Genomic DNA, 20824 nt, shown 5'->3' on the forward strand with positions numbered 1-20824 from the left:
CGGTTCATCAGCTGTTGAAGTCAGCTGATTTTCAGATATGATACCTATTGCTTGATTGCGACACATCCATTTAAATACCTATTATAATATTAAGTTTCTTAGTAGGGTAGGTAGGTAACTAGGTAGGTATACCTAACTATACCTAGGTACTAGGTAAGCCATTTTTAATTAATTCATAACAGGTATAGATACTTAGGTAAGTAGTAGGTACGTAATTTAACATAAGTCGTACCTATCATAGGTAGGTACCTAGGTACCTATTAAAATATTTACATTGAAAAAAGAAACTAAGTCCTACCTACCTACCCACCTACATATTAATAGATCTAGAATCTAGATAAGTCAGTAGGTAGGTACCTATCGACTATGACTATGAGTCATCGATATGGGTCAAACCCTGCAAAGCTTTTTTTAAGCTACCTATACCTATCTATCTACCTACATCCCTACTTAACTAGGTATTAAGTTCAACTAGGTAGTAATAGAATAGATAGATGTTCGAATTGGTCATTGTGTTAACCACTAACAAGGGTTGGGTAGGTAGGTACATGTAAAGGTAGGTAGGTACCTAAGTATGGGTGGGTATGTAATGTTCAATCCGAGGAATTCATCTCATTTTGTAAATACTAGGTAGAACGAGAAGCAAAAATGGATGTGGAGCGGGAGTGAGCAAGAGATCGAGTATGTATTATTATTATTTGAACGTGGAATCGGGAGAAACCTGCGTGCGGGCCTCACGGCCGGCGCAGGCGCCCCGCGCCCCCCCCTCGCCCCGCCGATCATATGTTCGCGCGCCGGCCGCCGCCCGCTCGCCTCACTGCGACTCGGGCACTCGCCGGCGTCGCAACTCCCGCTCGCCGCTTCGCGCACGATCAGCTGTCCGCAACAACAGTCCGCGAGCCGCGAGCGCCGACACAAGCCGCAGTGCGGTGTGCCATGGAACTGCTGTGCGCGGAACGAGTGAGCCCCGGGAGCTCGGAGCGCGGCGCGGCGCCGGCGCCGCAGGCCGCGCAGCCCGACCCCGTGCTGCTGCGGCGCCGCGTGCTCGACAACCTGCTGCGCACGGAGGAGCGCTACGCCGTCACCGCCAACTACTTCGGCACCGTGCAGACGGAGATCACGCCGCACATCCGCCGCCAGGTCGCCGAGTGGATGCTAGAGGTGAGCGCCCGCCCGCTCGCCGCCGCACCCGCGCCCGGCCCTCGTTCGCCATCTTGTCGCGCGCCACGTGTAGGTCCACTCCTGCTGCTCCCGGAGCCCCAGTGGCCCCTGTATGCCTCGCCACTGCGACCTCCGGGCCAGCCCGCAGCCCCCTCGCAACCCCTATGTGATGCCGTGCTTGGCCTTCGCGATCCTCACTCAGAGACTCAAAGTTATCATGTGGATAAATGTATGTTGACTTTTTGTGTTCCTTTATCAGTTTAAGAAAAATATAGTATAAAGTTTACGTAGGTAAATTGGATAATGTGGCAAGATTGACATTGTTTACGCGATCAGCTGATTTTAGTTTTGGTATGCGTACGAGATTCTTATTAGAATCTTTATTATCAGCTGTTTACGATGGGATAAGAAGAACGTGCCCTCTTTAGATTCACGATTTCATGCATGAATTTGAGTTAGGCATTTTTTGTAAGCTAGCTCGCGAGTGAAGGCGAGGGGCCCCTCGCGGCGCCGGCGCGGGCGGTCGGCGACCGATGCGATTCGCTCGTTCTATTTGAATAATCAGCTGATTTTGACACGCACACAGCTGACACCGTACGCGCACTTTATCTTTACTAGTAGGTATCTACTAGTTGATATGTAGAAGAGAATACGCTTGTTAATACACACACACACACACACTTCATTTCAAACTCGTGTTAGCTTTAATGACGTGTAATTTTTTATAAACAATAATCGATTTAGTAAGAAAATCATATGTGCGAAGTTTTATTTCTGTAAATAAGATTTCGGGGATAAATAGGTCCGTGTAATCTATAGTAGAGTAAGGGCATTGCGCGGTGGATAATTGGATAGCCATATGAGGCAGTCAGCTGTGAAGCCGGCCACGTGGTGGAAGGCGGCGCGGGCGCGGGCGCAGTCGGCGCTGACGTCACGCAAGTGCGAACTGCGATGGCGGCGCATGCGTACCGACCGACCCGACACCTCGTGGTGGAAACACCGAAACCAGTCGCATACCACCCACGTTTCAGCACCGAAACAATCCTTACGTAAGGTCAATGACATTTCAATCTATGCCGCGCGAACCTTATTAATTGTTCAATCTGTATTGAATCTATTCATACCTAGCCGGATGCGTATGATGTGGGCGTGCCAAGTGACAGTTGACTCTTTGAAGGTTAGAATAGTAGAAGTGATCTCATTAATAGATGTTGCACGTGTATAAATACGCCGTTTTATTAGTATACAATAATAAAACAGACAAATTATAATGCGACGGCTTTTCTTATTTAGAATAAGAATTTCCTATTTAATGCCTTTTGATTAGATAGGTTAGCATAATGTTACCTATTTTTCCTGCTAGCAACACTAGTGTACCTATTGTAGGTACATTTAAGACTAGCATATACCTAGATATCAGCTGACGGTTCAGAACCGTGAGAGCGATCAGTCAGCTGAGTTACTCACTTACACACACACACACACACACACACACACACACACACACACACACACATAAATCTACACAATAGGGTATTCTTCTTTTATCGTGTCAATCGTGTGGGTTGTTAGATGGATTACCAACCTCATCAACCCTGCTGGCTTTGACTGGGTCAAAGATAAATTATTACAACGTTAACCTCGAAATAGAAACCAGTCTGATCAAAAATCAATCTAATTTTACTTTTTGACTTCGGACTTAGATATTTTTTTAGAATTTGGAACAATGAGTAGTTACGCGTTTGGCTGCTTTTATTGATGTCATCATCATCAATTTAAGAGCCACGCTCTTGTCGGTGTAGCATTTTCCGAATACTCTCCATGCTACTTTTTAGGGAAAAATAGGGCAGTGGTTTCCTTCTTGCCTTCCGCCCCGCAGTACTCTGTCTGACGCGAGTGGGATGGCGCCCAGAGTAGTCTATTACAAAGCCATACTAGGACTCCTGTCCTCTGCCTCTGAATAGTACTGACAGTTACTGCTGCCCTCTGTCAGGTTCCAGGTTACAGTCCCTGTGACATGCCCCTTCCGTCCTGCATTGCCGTACCGATGGCTCCCATCTCCGCCTCTGCAGCCGTTGAGGTCTTCACCCGTATCCCTGGGCAAGGGTTCTACGTTATACCCCGTAGGTCTGGGTCCCTATTCGAACTCAGCCACCATCTCACTCCGTCCGTTTTATTGATGACGTCACACGAAATGTCAATAGACAATTTTCGTTTCGTAAAAACCTACCTATCTTATTTGGCTTAAGTTGTTTAGTGGTCTATACATACGCAGTTAGGACTTTACAACACCTGTCGTCTGGAATTATAGTGAGAAAATAAAAACATTCGTCAAGACTTTTTATTACGGTCAATTTAAAATGTTACTTGCAGTCTACATAATCCGTTTGGCCTGAGAGAGCTTTAGTAACTATCTTGTAATAAACAATATAGATGTTTTCATGTCTCTGCATCCGGTCGCGTTACACCGTGCGAAACTATGCGGGAACCATCCGGGCTCCCATGACACTCTCAACTTACCTACTTGACGGGTGTCACTCATCACAACGTCATCACCTACTTTCGGTTTCCTTCACTTCCGATTCACCATCTTTAAACTCCATCTCCATAGCGTTATCCAGTTTTTCACAGGGTTCGCTTACCTAACCTGAAGGTTTGATAAGTCCGGTTTTTTACATAAGCGACTGCCTGTCTAACCATCAAACCCGAAGGGAAAACCAGCGTTCTTCCAAATGGGCTACCACGGCTCTCAGATTCACAATATTTAAACTATTTACATAATTATTATACTTAAGTACACCCCTTGAAACACGTGGAGTTGATCACACAGCCTAAACTTCTCTTGAAGTATGTAATCCAAAGATTAGATAAATTAACGGCAACTAAATACCATCACTCACAAGCTGAACGGGCGTTAGGTAGTTCTACGTAGTTACATTTCCCGCCGATAAGAAATCCGACTGCAGCAAAGCAATGCCCACTGTATTTATCGCAATAGCGAGTATTTCCATTTTTATATATAGGTTATCAGGAATTCCGGATGATAAGTCGCGCGGGTTGGGTGCGGTTACGGAACTGTTACTTGAATATTCTTGAGATTGTCGTTATAGTGGGGTGTTTTTGCAGGTATGTGAGGACCAGAACTGCCAAGAGGAGGTGTTCCCGCTGGCGATATCGTACCTGGACCGGTTCCTGAGTACGTGCACGGTTGGCAAGAGCCAGGTGCAGCTGTTGGGCACGGCCTGCTTGCTGCTGGCCTCCAAGCTGCGCGAACCCAGCAACCGCGGCCTGCCCGCCGACCTGCTCGTGTTCTACACCGCCAACAGCATCACGCTCTCTGACCTCTGCGTAAGTAATACCATATTATACCTTCTGCGTATAGTACAGCTGTCAGAATAAGCACTAGACTGCACGCTTTCTGTCATACCATGCCGGAGCGCAAGAACTTTTTCTCCTTGTGATCGCCTCGATTCCAATTAGAATCTGAACCATCTCGTGACCCCAGCTCTAGTTTACCGACAATCTAGATGTGTTCGATGAGCGTCGCCACCGAGGCGAATGACCTGCTTACAAGAATGAAGTAATAAGCAGATTTAATTAACTTTCTTTGTCTGGGGAAACAGCTGATCTCGTTAAGCACGTTGCATCGCGCACCCTCTTTTCGCTCGGTGGACTCGTCGCGTGCCGATTGCAGACAGCTAGCTAGACCACGCTTTCGTGTCGTTCACTCTACAAAGCGGATTTCTAAATCATTCCATCCGAACATCCGTGAGATCTGAATTCCTGATTTACGGCGCATCAAATGAACTGACTCTTTTGTCACTCTTAAACATATTGGTGTATCCCTGTACATGCAACTCGTACAGTTTTGAATGTCACTCACTCGCGACGTAGATTATATTTACACGCTCACATGGCCAGAAGCGACAGATATAAATAAAAACTTATTAATAATCTCGTTAGTTCTAACAATATACTTCCCTGAACTATACGATATTCTTGGGAACTTATACTAATTCCGTGGCATGTTCATTTTGTTGCGATTTTTTTTGTGAGATATGAAACGATCGAATGACGTCAGATTTTCGCCTGTTCTAGACCTAGCCGCATTAATTAACATTTTTAAAGTCGTCTGTAACGGATAAGTAGGGTCCAAGGTCCGTATGATAAAACGCTTAGCTTTGAATATGTATAATATGGTTTAGATTTTAATGTACGGATTTCCTGATGTGCTAAGGGCATTGGCATTGCGTTTGCCGAACGCGTGCTTCGCAGACGGAATAGGTAAATTGTCCACGTCAGTCGGCGACACATAGCAACGTGTTGCGTCATTGCGTCGTGTACAAAGTCGGTATTGTTCCGAAATTATGTAAAAGTATTTGGAGTTTGCGTTTAGTTTGCGGTGTATCGATGCAGCGCGCGCCACCCGCCGGGGCCTCGCCGCCGCCGGCTTGCAGATAATGAGTGCACGCCACATCTTTGCACGTCATAACACTCGACCTGTTTTTTCACCTACAAGTGCATTCCGTCTGTTGCACCGATACCTCGCTCTAACGACTCGATTGCCGACACTAGTACACTACGTCTTCAACACGGCGTTCCCAAACATGTGTTACAAAATTAATCACGTTCCTACTAACGTCACACTATTCACGTTAAAAATAATTAGCTACAGACTGGTTCGTTATTTTATTATTACGATTTCGACTCTGCGGTAACTTAATACGATTGTAATGGGCAACAAACAGTTTTGAAAGGTTTTTAAAAAGTACCAGTTGGGTTACAGTTGCGAGCTTATGTTGTGTTTAAAAAGCTTTTGATTTCTTGTCGCCTTAATGGGGATACGAATATTGGCGCAAGTTTCGTAAGCATGTTAGCATGTCGGGTGTTAACGTGTGTGTGGAATGCGGCAGGGAGGGCGGCGGGCTCCGGACACTGTCCTCTAACGAGCCGCAGCCTTCTCGGAAGCCCCGACGAGGCCCGCGTTTCAATCAGACCAATTACAGACTGACCACGCCGCTCATATTTTTTCTCACGCTGTAACCTCACGAATCGAACTCACTCACTCAAATGAGACCTCGCATTCAATTAGACTATTTATGATTTAACACGATAGACTTTTTATACGCTGATCGTGAGGTAGGTATATGTTTCGCCGTGCCAAACACTTGTCGGATAGGTAATTCTAAACTGCCTTGTTAGTTGACGTGTATACGTAACGAGTAATCTTTAAATGCTTCGGAATTATTTATTTTATATATCAAATAAAATCTAGTATCTGTAAAGAAAATACTTATACTGCTTTTTTTTGTAGCCTAATTGATGTCCCATTACTGGGCAAAGGCCTCCTCTTTCTCATTCCAACCATCCCTATAACAAGTATTCGAATATTCTGATAAGTAGATTTTAGACAATAAAGTATTTAAAAAATACAATTACTCTATTACTAAAATAATTCAAGGTTGATGAATTTTAATTTCCGTATTTTTAATGAAAATTCGCACAGTAATCAATCATTTTCAATTTCGTAGCAGTTTCGTAGCACGCCTACGAAAAATCGTAGACAAGTCGATTTGTAGTAGTAATTGGAGTTTTGGGGTAAAAACAAAAACTATTCCTTTAATTCGATCGTAATATGAATATATTTAGCAAATTAAGTTCCTTAAGCCTGGTACTTGGTTGAGACTTGATAACGGAGGCGTTACAGTCACTGGTCACTAAAATTATGCTCTTCTTATAAATCATCCAAGTGTAGCGCTGGCGTAGTAGCGACGCCCGGCGCGGCCGCAGGAAATCAATTAACTTTTTATGGAAATAAGGTCTAGCTTCATCAATAAAATCAACTAAAACTTCACTCATCTCTAATGTACGCGTACATTAGGAAAACTACAAGTTGAAGGCTGGAATGATCGAGCAATCCAAATTACATACTTAAGCCAAGATAGGAAAGTTATTATTTGTGCGGTGAGTAAGGGGGAGTAATTGATTGGTTGGGTCGGTGCTTGCGGCGCGGGCGCAGTCTCAGCGAAAAGCCGAGCAAAAAGAGCTGCGCTGTGGCATCCGAGGCTTTAATGCGGGGTTCCCGCGGCCGCCGCTCGTAAAACCTCACTCGTTCTCACATACACACCACCGTAAACGTTTATTATAATTGAAGCATAAGTTTACGAGCCGCGGTGCCAGCTTGTCAAAAGAGAAAATTCAATATTGCATCTTCACTCCGTTTACGATGCGATAACGTCGAATTACTCCAAAAAGTCTTCGAAACTATACGAAAGCAGAACTATACTACGCGCTTTGCTATTCGATCGGCTAACATTAAAGGACTTTCGGAAATAATACCTATAAATATACATATCGTCGCTGAAAAGGCGAAATTACATACATACCGTAGCAAAAATAGCCTATACACGTCCCACTGCTGGTCACAGGCCTCCCCTTGATCATGATCAGCCTGTAATGTCCTAACCAAACTAGGGATCACAAAGTGTTTTTTGTGATTTGTCGATCGTGAGACTAACGCTCAACCACTGCACCACAGAGGCCGACTATAGCCAATAACGGGGCACAATTCCTGGAAACCACCTGATATCAATTATCTATACATACAATACTTGCTTCTATGCTGTTCTGGGAGAAAATAAAAAACACAGAACACGTTCAGCTGCATCTTCCCGGGCATGTCGTCAAATCCGACAGAGGGATTGTGTCCTCTAAATGACGGACTAATGTTATGGGCGATAGGCTGATCCCTTATCACCATAAGGTTCACCATATCCATCTTAGGACTTCGTATCAACAGTGGCTGCAAGTTGTCTTTGATTACTCGTGGCTCTGCCCACCCCATTAGGGATTACGGGCGTGAGTTTATGTATGTATACATACAATAAACTCGATTATCGAGTGACACACAACATTGCAGAACATATTTCCACCCAAGCAAGTTTGACCACTTACTGATGTAAGTAAGTCGTTACATTAGCCATATCAGGGGCCTTTGGCACACCACCTCACAACCCTCACGATAGAAGAAGAAGACCAACAAATTATTTCATTGTTCTCGCATTAGCGACAGGATATAAACGTTATGTTCAAGAGTAATGAGCAAATTAGCGCGACCACAGGCTGTTTGCCGATCTCACGCGGGCGTTTCCGGCGTAAAAGCTTTTGGGGTGCGAAAGAAAGACTTCTCAGAATAGTTCTGATGCTTTTGCGCTGGAATGGGAGAGAATAAAAACCATAGATCGCAATCTGATCTTTGTCTTCCCGGGCGTGTAAAAACCGTCAAAGGGATTGTACTTCTAATATGATGAACGCTTACATATTTCCACCCGAGCAAGTTTGTGGTGAGCTCTAATTGAAAGTATAATGTCCCTATCAGTAGATTAGATTAATATCAGAAGAGCAACGAGGCTGAACGAGGCGTGAAGAAAATATTCTTATTTATTTTAATGAGAGCATGGTTTCCGTTGTTTACGGTAGTCATGACTTATACCACAGTACACTTAGTTTATAATCTCGGCCGATTACGATAAAGCCCAGCTGTACTTAAAGTATGCTGGGTACTTTTACAGGACAGAAATGGGTGATACACTAGGTTCAAGATAAATTATGAAAGTATGATTACTAAATAAAGACAGATCTAAAACTATTTTCTTTTTTCTCCTTAAGTTATTTATGAATTTTAATCAAGAATAACGTAATAAGGCCGATATTTAATTAAGTTTTTCTATGACGTCACAGTGTGCTTTTTCATATAAATTCCATAGTAATTTAGTGTTTTGACGTTTCGTAAAAAGTATACATTATAGCCTATGCGAAAGGGACATATTAAGAGAATGCACTGATGCAGTCAGAAGCTGCTATCATTATAATCATCAATACATTCTCTATATTTAATGAGGTATTCTCTAAGTTAATTCAGAGCTCGTAACTCGTTAGAATATTGTTTATAGTTATTGAGAATTGAGTAACGTATCAATATTTCATGTTATAAAATTATAGATACGAATAGATACCAAGAATCCACGCGACTATTTCGACGTCATTGAACGTTAGAACTAATAAACAAAACGACCCCCGTGGTCCAGTGGTTGAGCGTTGGGCTCACGATCCGGAGGTCCTCGGTTCGATTTCCGGTGGGGACATATCACAAAAATTACTTTGTGGTCCCTAGTTTGGTTAGGACATTACAGGCTGATCACCTGATTGTCCGAAAGTAAGATGATCCGTGCTGCGAAAGGCACGTTAAGCCGTTGGTCCCGGTTACCACTTACTGATGTAAGTAAGTCGTTACATTAGCCTTGTCAGGGGCCTTTGGCGGCTCAAAAGTAACCCTGACACCAGGGTGATGAGGTTGGTACTCCACCTCACAACCCACACGATAGAAGAAGAAGACCAAGAAATTATTTCATCGTTTTCGCATTAGCGACAGGATATAAACGTTATGTTCAAGAGTAATGAGCAAATTAGCGCGACCACAGGCTGTTTGCCGATCTCACGCGGGCGTTTCCGGCGTAAAAGCTTTTGGGGTGCGAAAGAATGACTTCTCAGAATAGTTCTGATGCTTTTGCGCTGGAATGGGAGGGAATTAAAACCATAGATCGCAATCTGATCTTTGTCTTCCCGGGCGTGTAAAAACCGTCAAAGGGATTGTAATTCTAATATGAACACTTACATGGGCGATGGGCGAAGACCTATCACCATATGGTCCATCAAATCATCTTACATAACATAGCATGACGCCCGTATTCCCGAAGTAGGATACATGATACAGTCTTCTTCTTCTATCGTGTGGGTTGTGAGGTGAATTACCAACCTCATCAACCCTGGTGTCAGGGTTACTATTGAGCCGCCAAAGGCCCCTGACATGACTCATACAACGACTACATACTTATATCAGTAAGTAGTAACCGGGACCAACGGCTTAACGTGCCTTCCGAAGCACGGATCGTCTTACTTTCGGACAATCAGGTGATCAGCCTGTAACGTCCTAACCAAACTAGGGACCACAAAGTAATTTTTGTGATATGTCCCCACCGGGAATCGAACCCAGGACCTCCGGATCGTGAGCCCAACGCTCAACCACTGGACCACGGAGGCCGTTGGCCGATGATACAGTAGACATAGGTGAATAGTAACACCCACCTTTAGCCAGCTATGTGGAAGTTCTATGTAATAGGAGCCTATTGCCATTAACCGGGCACTGTTTAATATCTGGAAGTGGAGACCTGGTGTCCTATATGACAGGTTTTACCTAGTTAAGCACCAGCCTCTTCTCAAAAATTGTATGCACAAACCAAATGTCTTTTGTTATGGATTCTTTTTTGTAGAGGAAATAAACTTTTTATTTACTTACTTACTAATTCAGGAAAAATCCACATCCCTCTTAAAGGCCTTACTACCCGATCCACCGAGCCTACAATTGGTAAAAATTATGGCAAACTCGTGGTCATCGGGCCTTAAAGCTTAATCTAAAGTAGCTGCAAGTTTTCTTCTGATTACTTGTAGGATCCCCGGCCACCTTAGAGTTTATATATGTGTGTTTTGGTTATCGATATTCCACTTTCTTCGTCGTATTGTTTCCCACGAGTGGGGCGGTGCGGGGCGGGGCCGGGAACCAGTCGCATTCCTCTCGGCCTCTCGTCCTGTCTTGCTGTTTGCCGGCTAAACTGCGCCGAACGCGCGCGCACTCAACACATACATATCTCATTTCTTCACGAGACCGCACCGTCATCAAGGTTCTAACAGGTTACTTTGTCTACGAAATTTCACTATCGAAATGAACGTTATACTTCAACTTATACTTTTTATGCACAAGCATAGAATAAATAATAAAATGTATAGAACGGTAACTCTGCCCCGCACCAATTTGTGTCGGGATTTATGCCCCACCCCCTCCGGGTCCTAAGTTAGAAATGCTAAGGGGGACCATTGTCTCGCTCGCACTTATTGGCACAAGTTTCTTATTAGTGACGAGTAATAAAGATGATTAAGTTCACCGAGACACGTTCGTAACGGATGGAATGCCATCAAAAACTGCTATGGTAATCGTAATGTGAGTTTTATTCATTACAGAGCTATAAACGCGAATTTGTTTTGTACCGTCATGTAATAATTGGAAAAATCGCGAGTAAAGGTCCAACGGTTATAACATTCCAACTGGCGGTCCAGTACCAGTCGGACCACTCGCCCTATGCGGGCTGCGGCCGTGAGGGAAGAAAAAATGAAAATTTTGTGGTTAGCAGGATCGCGCCGGGAACGCGGCCTCGGCGCGGGCGCAGCCTCCATTGTGCTGTCTCTCTCCGCCCCACCTTGTACAGCCTGTTAGCCACGACACATTCCACCACTAATACGCACTAACAATTGCAAAGCCTAGATACAATATTTCTACACAGTACAAAAACGGGCTTTGTAACACTATCATCGTTGGCAGGAATTCGCTGATGATAACAGCTTACGTAAGAGTTGCGATATTCTGCATGGCTATCACGTTTTGCACGGTCGCGGTAACTTAAGTATTCAGCGCTTATCCGCTAGGCTTCCGACCGAAAATAATAATATTTTTTATTAGACTTTTTATAGATAATTTTACACTGTAACACAACTAAATACATTATCGTATAATGATAGACGTCGGTTTTCTTTAGCTATAACCCTGGACCACAGGATCCACATGCTAAGCGTAACATAAATAATCGATGCCTGGTTACAGGGTCCCCATCGGGATTTGGAAAATTCCAAAGTTGTTTAGTCTCAGAAGCGTGGTAGCCACGTGACACCGAGCTCATTGTTTGATTCTAAGCGGCGTAGTCACACCGTTCGATGAAATTGGATAAAGCATGGGAACGGCGTGTGGAATTCAGCGAGTGTGTCGCAGCCGGGGCTGTTTGCATAGCTCGCTTTATTGGCTGTAACGCGGCTCGATAAATGCTGCCACCGCCCGGCCGCGCCGCCGCCGCCGCCGCGCCGCGCAGGCCTCTAATGAACACACGCCTGGAAATTTACGAGCATTCCATCCGTCTCGGGTTAGCTCCGCACATAAATGCGATTGCCAGGTCAGCTGATAGGGGTCCCAACATACGCCTACCTATCGCCACGACCGCATCACAGGACGGCTAGTCTCGTCTGCGTATCCGTCTGGCATCGCTGCAGCGGCATCTGCGGTGAATGCTTTATGAGCGCATTGTTTTCGAAGCTCTCAACCGGTCGCCACTTCGGCGAAACACCGAATCTTTTCATTTCGCGGTCGACCCGCATACCGCCATCTCCGATCTAACTCTTTTTAGTATAAACGGCAATATTCATTTTTGAAAAAAGTCATAATCGGCTTTTTGAACCAGCTTATTCCGTCAGCGAAGCTACAATGTTATGCTGCACACTGACACATGGAATTATGCCGACTTCCAGTGATGAGTCTCCATTCATTCACAAACGCGTCATATCGAGATTCAGTGGGGCCTAAGCTGTAACCCTCGCCAAACAAGTCCCGACTCTAACTCCGTCGTTATGCGAAACAAAGTTGTTTGTAGAGGTCGGGCGCGCTCCGCCTCGCGCCGACCCCGCCGGTTGAGTTAAAGTAAACATTGAGTATTATCTGTCAACGGACATGCAGCCACTTCATCTGAATGAGTGTGTGTGTACTGACATAAAATAATCATTGTTATTCATAAAATTGAACCATTCAGATCTCGCGGTATCATCACAGCTCGAAGTTTGTTTTAATATAAATTAATTTAATCTAGGTCAGCTTTGCAGTCTTCGCGTGACATCGAACTGATAATATTACCTAACAAAATTGTAATTTACGCTTCGATAAGTGTCTCCAAAAAGCAACTGATATCTGTGCGATGTTACACAACGACACGCGCCTCGCTTTAGGTACTTCTTTGTCCAATTATAATAGAACTAGCTACAGAATTTAGGCACGTTTCTCATGGTAAAATGTTAACTACATTTGTATGGTGCCCTGTTTAGTCCCAAGAACGACTTTCAGTGCGTTTAATTGTATTGCCGAGGCTACCTACGCAGCGTTCCGGGAACTCGAAACTGCGTGTTTATGATTATATGCCGGATGTGGCACAAACAATGCTATTTTATTATTGCAGCAACTTTACGCTTTCTTTTTAGCCATGTGATTGTTTCTGAGCGTGTTTTGTTTGTCCACAGAGCTGGGAGTTGCTGGTGCTGTCCAAGTTGAAGTGGGACGTGGCGGGGGTGACGGCGCACGACTTCCTGCCGCTGCTGCTGTCGCGGCTGCCCCTGCGCGGCCTCGTCGACACCGACATGGTGCAGAGGCACGCGCAGACCTTCATCGCCCTGGCAGCCAGAGGTACGTCATACAATCTCGCACAAACCGCAACCCTACATTTTGTTCTCGTCCGACAGTAATTAGCATCGCTGTACCACGTCATGTCACGACAATGCCGGCCGTAGCCTTCGCGTGTCACTGAACCTTCAAATCGTGCGAAAATGGAATTCTACGCAACAGACGATTAGCGATCGAATCTTCAAACGAGTCTCCAAAACTTGCACACTTAACGAACGCACAAACCGTTTAGGCACCGGACGGGTAGGCTGGTTGAATTTCAGATCCAGTTTTGTCATCCAAAACCAATGTTAGTGCGCGGAAAACCAATATTTACGGATAATGTTCGTGTAAAACGTTTTCAACCGTAGCAAATGGCATAATTGCTCAATCTATCGGCTGGCACCGTGGTTATAGAGGATTCGATTTATACCTAGGTTTATTGCAAAAGTCGGGAATGCAGACGGTATCGCTTTGCGAAAGAAAGTAAGTGCAGGCGGCGAGATGAGAATAGGATTGTTTACAGTGAGGGTAGGCGAGGGCAGCGTGTGTGTCCTGCGGCGGCGGCGGCGGCGGCGGTGGCGGCGCCTCCCACGCCGCGCGCGGGCGCATTCCAGCACGCCCGCCGCGCCCCGCGCCCGCCGCGCCCCCCTCTACCCTCATGGGATCATATGTTTTTGTGCAACGGTTTTTGTTGTTCGCCGCCGCTGTCGTGTTATTTTTTGTTCAAGAAGTTCACGCTCCAGCTCTTTTATTTCACTCGCTCCTCAGATATCATCTCTCACTTGTCTGACGGAGGTTAATGTAATCTGCTTCATCTTATACTGCTTATTCGCTGGAAAGATAATAAAATAATATCTTACGATTATGATAATTATTGATTGTTTGGAATGAAGTGTACTGTTTCAGCAGTAGAGGCTCGGCTGAAACAAAAGACTTTATCTATCTCAGTCTTCCTCTTCTGTGTTACATACATATTGTAAGCGGTATAATGTCAAGGAACTTCCATCATTATGAGTATAAGGTGCTAGACAGGAGCTTAATCTCACAACAACAAACTGTTACAGCTTCCCCCACTTGCGACCAAGACATGCCTACATTTCGCGATATAGAGCTCGCATTATGTATCATTATTTGAATGGCACAATTTACTCTGGAATCATAACTCGGCGGGATATTAAATTTGTAATGGGTTATTTTAAAGCTGACATGTCCTGCAGGGCTGTAGTTTGCCCTGGAGATAAATTGTGACTTTTTTGTGTAATTTTATTGTCGTTTTGGTCGGCCGTGCGTGAGTAGAGGTACCTTTTTGTTGAGCTAACAGAGCGGCGAGACGTTTTGATTGCGCGTGAAGATGGCGGGTGCGTGAGGGAGCTTATCAGGTGTGGAGTTTCATGTGAGCGATGTATGCGCGGGCGCTGTGGCGTCGCCGGCGCCGGCGGGGGCCGCGCGGGTGTTTGTTCCGGTGGGCAGTATGGCAGCGGCCTCGCCGGAGCGTTCACCTCGCGAATAGACGCGAGCGCCGCCGCAGCCGTCTATTACCACATCTACTCCACGTTCAAGGGCAATCTGTCGATTATGTCACCGCCTCTAAGGGCACTTGTACTTTATATTTGCACTCTTTTGACCTCTTGTTTAAATATAAATAGAACAGTAATGCCAATGTTTTTGAATCTCTTGACGATTCACTTCCGTTCAAAGGTAAAGGTTTCTACTTTAGAATAGTAGCAATAGACCGAGAAGTATCTTACCTTTATAGATTAATACTAGGCGATATATTATGTAAGTAGTACCTACATACATATGTACTAGGTCTACTTCCTCGTCACATCCTCTGGAAGTGTCGCATATTAGACTGTGTTGTCACGTCACTGCGACTAATAAGGCGGTTCGTATATGAGCGGGGCATCCGCTGCGTGTGTGTTCCGTCCGGAGTGGTTCCTTCGGCAGTCGGGCGGCGGACCGGTCGCCGGTCGCCCGGACCGGCGGTAGGCCCTCGCTGTTTGATTAACATCAGATTATGCAAATGCTCCGAGTGAGCGGCCGCTCTCCTTGTTTCTCGTCTCTTTTTTGCTCCTCTCTGCCTGCGCCTTTATCTCGCTCGGGCATGCCGACATGCAAATTAAAAAATGAAAATAAATCTTTTTAAATGAGCTGAAAGAGTGTTCGATATCCATACGTTGGCCGGTATAATAGAGTCTACTTAATGATGAATGAGGGGCCCTTGAGGCTTCGCTCGCACATTGTCTGTGCGCGAACATTTTGTGGTTTGACGCGGGGCCTCAATACTGGCTCTCGTATAGCGTGGGAACGCCTATCGTTTTCTATAAATTGTGAAAATGACATAACAAATTGTAATTAAGTTATGCACGAACGTTGATACTTTACGACTTGTTGGAAATCACAAGCTTTGCAAGGTCGAAACAGCTGATTTTCCTGCTAAATTATCGCATCGTGTAGGTACCTACCTATATTATTATGTCGAACGGATGTATGATAAATATGTGCCACGTTGGAGCGGCTGCCTATTATTGTTATAAATATATCTATCAGGCGTTACGATATTGATGAAAATACGTAGATAATTACATTATCATCTCCGCAATGCAGTTCCATCTCATTATATACGAGCCAATTTAAGTTTTTCTTTACATCTTGGGACGTCCACCGCCAAATTGGTACGGCAGGGTCTTTTTACATGTCTGTGTACGTATAATGGTTTCGCCAAAGTGAGTCCGTGAGAAATATTCCGAGTGAATCGGGTGCGCGGGCGCTGGAATGCGGCCGCGAGGGCGGGTGCCGGCTCCTTTGAGGGACTGACAACCTGCGCGAGGGAGAGGGAACATACTCTCTTCGGACGCACCTTTCTTTACGTACCTACTCTTCGATCTCCCGAAAGCGCCTCCTTACGCCTTCCATTTTCCATACGAAGAGGCCTGGCTAGCTCTTCTTATGGAAAATTCTACCGTTTTCCAATCTTACACTAACAACGCGTTGCAGTACGTGGAGTGACCCGGTTTTATATCGATATCGCTCGGCAAAGCGCTCTTTTGTTAAACAGGGTACTTGCTGGAACATAGCTACTTCGTCCTATCATTAACGACAGCTTTCACTTGGAAATTTACGGCCTTCATGGCCCAGTGGTTTGAGCGTTGGGCTCACGATCCGGAGGGCTCGGGTTCGAATCCTGATGGGGACATATCACAAAAATCACTTTGTGATCCCTAGTTTGGTTATAGGATTATTTATTCGTAGGTTATAGGACATTATCTGAATCACCTGATTATCCGAAAGAAAGATGATCCATGCTTCGGAAGGCGCGTTAAGCCATTGGTCCCGGTTATTACTTACTGATGTAAGTTAGTAGTCGTTACATGAGCCATGTCAAGAGCCTTTGGCGGCTCAATAGTAACCCTGACACCAGGGTTGATGAGGTTGGTAATTCACCTCACAACCCACACGATAGAAGAAGAACAATCTAATCATGTGTTGTCATGTACAATAGGGTATAAGTTCTGGTTATGGCCACGTGCCTAAATAACCTTGCCACTCTATACCTGCGACTACCCCGTTTATAATATACCCGGGTATATAATCGTGAGTTTGTATTTATTTTATTTTTCCTTGTTGTAGATTACGAGTTCACGTTGCACTCGGCGAGCACCCTGGCGGCTTGCAGCATCGCCGCGGCGTTGCGAGGACTTGGCCTCGATGGTCACCTGCAACGGCTGCAGGAGCTCACTGGCATTGACTTGGTACGTTCCTTCACTTCACATCTTCACCCTAAACTTTTATCATATATACTCAGTGATTTTGTAGTTAGGAGCGTTTGGAGCACCATCTCGAGACATGTTACAAAAAAATTTGTGAGACTCTACTTTGTTTGGTAGGACATTACTCACTCACTGACTGAATCACTTGATTGTTCGAAATCACGATGATGCCGGGTACTCTGGCGGTTCAATAGTAACCTAGATACCAGGGTTGGTGTGGTTGGTCCTCGACCCCACTGTAAAACCACATGACAGAAGAACCTTAAAGTCGTAAAATCCAAACCTCATTGTTTAACTATTATGTCTGGAAATCTCGGCCTTAAACAAGACACCACTCCGTCGTATCTTCCGTGCTGACTATAAGTCATCTCCGCAGGACTGCCTCCAGACGTGCCTCGAGCAGATCGAGGACATGGTGAACAACATGATCGAGGAGCGAGGCGCGGCCCCAAACGGGCAGCCGCGGGAGGCGACGCCGACGCAGGACAAGGCGCACAGTAACGCTGCCACGCCCACTGACGTCCGCGACGTGCACTTCTGAGCGCCTCCACGCCGATGTGCGTTCGCCGCTCGCGACCCGCAAGGAACATTGCTTTAACTACGGTGCATTCAGTACGAAAATACTTTAAACTATAAACTACATTAGTTGAAACGTGCAACCGTGATCTAGGACTGATACAAAGACTGAACGCGAGTTAAGCGCAGGTGATTCACTCTGCGTATAGTGTTAGCCCAAAATATGGATAGTTTAAATAGGTTAAGCCCTATGTGCTACTGCAACAAGCCTCTAGTCTACGTCCGCGAATCGACGAGGCGATGCACTGAACTTTACATTTTCCAGTACTAGTTATGTGGTTCTTGAAATTACAATCTACCTCTTTAAATATAAGACAAGTTTCAGTTTCTTCTGGCAAATATCCGTTGAATTTATTACCTTTTGCCAATAGCTGTTACTTTAGTCATTACCTCCACATAAATGTTCGCATGGGACCAAAGTTAGCACTTCACACTCTCTTCATATGAACAATGAACTGATTATTACCTACTACAGATATTTGTCACTATTTATACCTAGTTTTAATAATAAATGTAAAGTATATATGTTAAGGGATGTATCGATAAATACGATTGAATTCCTAATTATAAAGTTAGTGTTACGCAATGTCAACATGACATAATGTCTAAGTTATTTCCGATTGGGCAAACATTCATGATTCATCTTATCAGAGAAGTCGAAATTTCAGTAGGCGGTGCCGAAATTATTTATACATTATTTTCAAATTCAACGTATTTCGGGGGAAGGCAATAAATTACGCTTCTATTATGTAAAAACTAATATTACGTTGATTTATTTTATATTTATATACAGAGTCGAGTATAAATAAAATGGCATTACCCGCACTATTCTCCCGACTTGTAACACTACATGATTAGATGATAACGATAAAGTAGAAGGGCTGTAAATTTTGAATGTTTACTTTTATTTGTAGAAGAACTAAGTTTTTGTTCCTTTTCATTGAAATATAAACCATCGTGTTAGTTTGTAAAGTAACATTTAATGTGATAAGTGTTAAAGTGGAACGTCATATCATAGTCACTTCCAGTCATAATATGTTAACTTAGGAGTACTATGTTAGGTTTCGTTGGATAGGAAAAAAAGGAAAAAAAATGTGATTTTCATGTAATTGATAAGATGTTTAGGATAGCACTTAGTCATATAATTCACATGTATCGTTCCTATACTTGCAACCATTGGAAATATAAACGCAATAGTCAAGTTACAATTCTCTGTACTTAATGTCTACAGTGTTGGGCGTTCATTACTATAAATTGTGATATAGTTTCTCCATATTAAGTAATGCTTTGTATTTTAAGTACGGGTGGTGCAGAAGACAACGTGTTTAGTTAAAACTGTTTAATTTAGTTAGTTGTATGTGATCTGGGGGTTAAAAGACCACACTGAAACAGCTCATCTGGAAAAGCGATTTGACATTGCGCACTTACTTTTATATGCGCAAATATCAAATTCCAATATTGCTTTTTAGATGAATTGCTTCAATATTGTCTTTTTAGAGCCTCGTATGTTGAAGTAGAGCTGAGTGTAAGGGTATGAGTTTTTGAACGTTTTTTCACCTAATATCGGTGGTTCTTTTTTAACTAAATCGACAGTGCCTAATTGCGCATTAGGATTATTTGGTCGATCGAATGGAGTGGTCCACGAGGCCCTTTGGCCCAAAAGCAAAACAGTAAGGCACAGTTTAAAAATAACAATATTTTTTTAATGTTCTGATTGAGCTACTATATACGTCTATGATCTACGCTACGTACGATACAACCTAAAATATTTTAAAAAGTAAGACCTAGTAAGAGTTACTGCAAGAAGTTAAACTAGTAAGAGCACAGTATCGACATTGGTTTTAATTTTGTTTCTGTGACATAATAATTTTGCTTAAAACTGAGCAAAAAAAACACATTTCTGCTTGCACTGTAAAATTTTTCAAAGTGGCTTACTGTGTTTTGCTTTTGAGCAGCCGCCTTTTCATAACCAACACATCCTACCTCCTACCGATTTTATGTAAAAAAAACTCAAAAATCCACCCAACTGTGGTACAGTAAACATGAGTCCAATGTCTTCCATTGTGTAAGGTAATCAGGTGACTATTGAGGCGTGGAGTGTGGTCAGGGTCACACACGCGAAAGTTATTGTCATTTTTTACCTCAACTAATATCCTTACAGTTTGCCTAATTATTCTTACATTTAGCTTACACTTAATATTAATTATATAGTGATCTGCTATGTAGATATTCTAGAAGTAAATGTATATATAACCTATAAATATGCTGTAAGCATGTGGTGCCATAAGTAACACTACTTTAAAGTATTTTGTAAATTAATAGCAATATATTATTGTAATACTAAGAAAGTGACATCATTTTTATAAAGGAGTAATTGAAATTGCTTTGATATTATATCAAAACAGATTATATTTAAGCTGCACACATATTTTGGTTGTGGATTGCATGCATATTAAACTGACAAAGTAAAGAACATTTCTTATAACTTAGTTTGTATGTAAAATTTTGTGGGAAAATAATACGCATTACAAAGTTAGTCTTTATTTAATGCTTATTTTGGCTTTTTGACTGGCTTTTCGAATAGTGTAAGAAATTAGAACGATACTTTTGTTATGAAGTAGATTTTTAAAAGATATAGGGAGAATGTTATTTTTCCAGTGATTTATAATAAGATGTAAGAGCAATTAGGCTCAGGTGATCTTAATTAGTATCTTCGCTTAAACGATGATTGAAAGAAATTCTAAAGATATTTGTGTGACACATAAAAGTGCCTAAGTTTGATTTTTATATGTGATTATTAAAATTAAGTTTCTATTTGAATTGTAAGATGTTTGCGACGTTGAGATGTAAATATCTAAAAAAATAAAAAATTCCAAAATTAAAACTTGGCTTTACATTTTTAAATTATTATACATGTTCCGACCACACGAAAATCCAAGGAGATTAAAAGAGTGTTATTAATTGAATACCATTTAATCAAAATCAAAATTTACAGTTTCATATACAAGGA

At 43.4% G+C, this 20824-nt stretch overlaps 2 protein-coding genes across 2 annotated transcripts in view; one reads left to right on the forward strand and one right to left on the reverse strand.

Moving 5' to 3' along the window:
• Positions 1-20824, reverse strand: part of LOC126366205 (sorting nexin-25) — a 278282-nt gene that overhangs the window by 4199 nt on the left and 253259 nt on the right. The gene's annotated exons all lie outside the window — the stretch shown is intronic.
• LOC126366302 (G1/S-specific cyclin-D3-like) lies at positions 765-20698 on the forward strand. Its single transcript, XM_050009394.1, has 5 exons — positions 765-1161; positions 4288-4509; positions 13327-13489; positions 17099-17220; positions 17615-20698. The coding sequence occupies exons 1-5, from the start codon at positions 784-786 to the stop codon at positions 17777-17779; spliced, it is 1050 nt and encodes a 349-aa protein (XP_049865351.1). The 5' UTR covers positions 765-783; the 3' UTR covers positions 17780-20698.

This window comes from Pectinophora gossypiella, chromosome 4, assembly GCF_024362695.1.
Source record: "Pectinophora gossypiella chromosome 4, ilPecGoss1.1, whole genome shotgun sequence".
NCBI lineage: Eukaryota > Metazoa > Arthropoda > Insecta > Lepidoptera > Gelechiidae > Pectinophora > Pectinophora gossypiella.

What these genes read in the sequence shown, in the direction of transcription:
- LOC126366302 (XM_050009394.1), top strand. Translation starts at nt 784, where the DNA reads ATGTTCGCGCGCCGGCCGCCGCCCGCTCGCCTCACTGCGACTCGGGCA. An exon ending in TCGCCGAGTGGATGCTAGAG is followed by an intron (nt 1,162 to 4,287) that starts GTGAGCGCCCGC and finishes GTGTTTTTGCAG; the next exon opens with GTATGTGAGGACCAGAACTG. An exon ending in TCACGCTCTCTGACCTCTGC is followed by an intron (nt 4,510 to 13,326) that starts GTAAGTAATACC and finishes GTTTGTCCACAG; the next exon opens with AGCTGGGAGTTGCTGGTGCT.